At 43.2% G+C, this 2,640-nt stretch overlaps 1 protein-coding gene across 1 annotated transcript; it reads right to left on the reverse strand.

The window, feature by feature from the left end:
• Positions 1 to 1,662: 1,662 nt before the first annotated feature.
• Positions 1,663 to 2,289, reverse strand: LOC106883541 (uncharacterized). The gene has a single exon (XM_014934575.1). The coding sequence runs from the start codon at positions 2,287 to 2,289 to the stop codon at positions 1,663 to 1,665; it is 627 nt and encodes a 208-aa protein (XP_014790061.1).
• Positions 2,290 to 2,640: the final 351 nt, after the last annotated feature.

The following is a 2,640-nucleotide window of genomic DNA, read 5'->3' on the forward strand; positions in this document are numbered from 1 at the left end:
TCTGTGGTAGAAGTTCACCAGGCCAAGAAATTGCCACAGATGTGGGTGGAGGAAAACAATGATGGCTTTGACATTCTTGGGAAATGGGGGAATGCCATCCTTATCAACTACGTGTCCAAGAAAATGAAGGGACGCTACTCCAAATGTGCACTTGCTGGGGTTTATGACAATACCATACCCCAACAGACATTGGAATAGCAGCTGTAGATGTTGTTCATGCGCCTCATCTGAGCTACTGGCCACAAGTAAGTCGTCTATGTATGCATATACGAAAGACAACCCTCTGGTAACTGTGTCGATGAAACGGAATGTTTGTGCTGCATTACGTAAACCAAACGGTATATGCAGGAATTTGAACATTCCGAAGGGTGTCATGACTGCAGTCTTCGGAATATCCATGGACTCTACAGGGATTTGGTTGTAAGCTCGCACAAGGTTGATCTTCAAAAAGATACGAGCTCCATACAGCGAGCTAGAAAAATCCCGTAGATGAGACACAGGATATGATTCAGGTATGGTGCAATTATTCAGCAATCGATAGTCCCTACAAACTTGCCAATCAGTTTATGACTTCTTGTGTACACAGTGTATTTGTGAGGAACAGTTGCCGCTGAATGGGCGGATGATTCTGAGGTTGAACACGTGCTGGAATTCTCATTTGACAGCTTTGAGACAATCTGATGGTAGCCGTCGGGGTCGTGCAGCAATAGGTGGACCATGGGTTTTGATGTGTGGGGTGACTTCATGCTTGATAGGTTGATTGTGGAATACTCGTCAAGCGACATCAGGGTATTCTTTGAGGATAGCACTGTGACAGGTTGTTATTGTCTGTAAAATGGTTGGGCTGACTGTGGCCATCCAAGCGGTTATATCGCACACAATGAGCTGAGTGGTGCTGTCAACAAGTTTTCTCTCTTTACTCTTTTACTTGTTTCAGTCATTTGACTGCAGCCATGCTGGAGCACCGCCTTTAGTCGAGCAAATCAACCCCAGGACTTATTCTTTGGCAGCCTAGTACTTATTCTATCGCTCTCTTTTGCCGAACCGCTAAGTTATGGGGACGTAAACACACCAGCATCGGTTGTCAAGCGATGTTGGGGGGACAAACACAGACACACAAACATATATATATATATATATATATATATATATATATATATATATATATATATATATATATATATATATATATATATATATATATATACAAGGAGACCAAAATGGTGAAGAAAATTAGCTCCTAAAATAGGGGTTGGCAGTTTGGCAATGACAAGTACCCACGGTGTAGTCCTAAGTCCAATGTTAGGGACTGTTCACTGGAAGTTGGAATCGGTAAGTGGTTGACTGCCTGAAGACAGACTGGTGTTTCTTTTCTGCTGCCTGAAGTTCAGGAAACAGGGATTATGTTGACTTCCATGCTGGATCTAAAAAGAAACGCGTGCCTGTTACATGATCACAGATGAAAAATAGGCGACTTTGTGGATGAGAGCCAAGAACTTCTGTCACGTTCAATTCCTGGCTGTCGTTTCTGAACGGGGTGCTGAGAACAAGCATGGAGTCATGCATTTCTGTATCCATGTTCCAAATGTGCAGTGGTACGCCTACCAAATCAATGCAATCAGCTGCTACTTCAACGAGGGATACCAATGATAGAGCTTGTATCTACGCTGTCAGGGCTTGTATCTGTGATGCCTGCTGCATCATCAATGAGCACAAGTCCGAAATTTTGGAAGCACTGGTCAAAGAAAGGAAAGGATTTGTAGAAGGAATGGCTGGCGTCACAGTCGATAAATATTTATGTGGTACCTCGGCAAGTTTGTCTGCAAGCTCAGCCAGTTCCTCAACAGAAGTGGATTCTCTGGTGGAAGCCAGGATTACCTGTGTGTTGGAGGGCAGGCGCTGGAGAAAAAGCTGCTTAAAGATTTTTTGGTGGAGGGTCATTTCTCCCAGAAGCTGCTTCATTCTCCGTTGAAGCTGGAAGGGCATTCTATCTCCTAATTCTTCCAATGTAAGGAGCTGGTGAAGACGCTTTTGTTGGGACTTCGAAGTCTTATTGATAAGGGTGGTTTTGAACGTGTCATATGATGTGGAACCGGGTGGTGCTAAAATGAGATCTCGGATCACATTCATGATCTCTGATGATAGTGAACCGGTCATGTGTGTAAGGCGAGCCACATCGTTAACTATCCAGTTCGAAGAAAACTGGGCCGCGATATGATGAAACCACAATATGGGATCATGCATCCAGTATGGTGGAATCTTCAGCATAACTGCTGCTTGAAATGCCATGGATGAGTTCTGGTAGAGGCATGACAACTAATCACAGCAATTTTCCAATTCATGTTCAGTGATGCTTGATGTGAAGGCTGTTATTCTTCGTTGGGGTCACCAAACGTAGCGGGATGTGTAGAGAAATGTGATGTTGTTGATGGTTCAATGTACATTGTTGGGCGTAGCAGATGAAGATAGGCATATTGGACCAACATCAAAGGAAAACAATGAAGAAAGTGTCAGAGTGTAGTTTAAATAATTTATTTGGTTAACAGTTGCATTTACATGCTGGATACAAAAAGCCTGATTTGGAATATCAATAAAGGCCACTACATAAAGTCGCAAACTGCTTCGAGTCAACAAAGGAGA

Source organism: Octopus bimaculoides, chromosome 5, assembly GCF_046866305.1.
Source record: "Octopus bimaculoides isolate indiv1 chromosome 5, ASM4686630v1, whole genome shotgun sequence".
In the NCBI taxonomy this organism is placed as follows: Eukaryota; Metazoa; Mollusca; class Cephalopoda; order Octopoda; family Octopodidae; genus Octopus; species Octopus bimaculoides.

Bases quoted from the DNA above. Each gene is read 5' to 3' on its own strand.
- LOC106883541 (XM_014934575.1), bottom strand. From the start codon at position 2,289: ATGGCATTTCAAGCAGCAGTTATGCTGAAGATTCCACCATACTGGATG.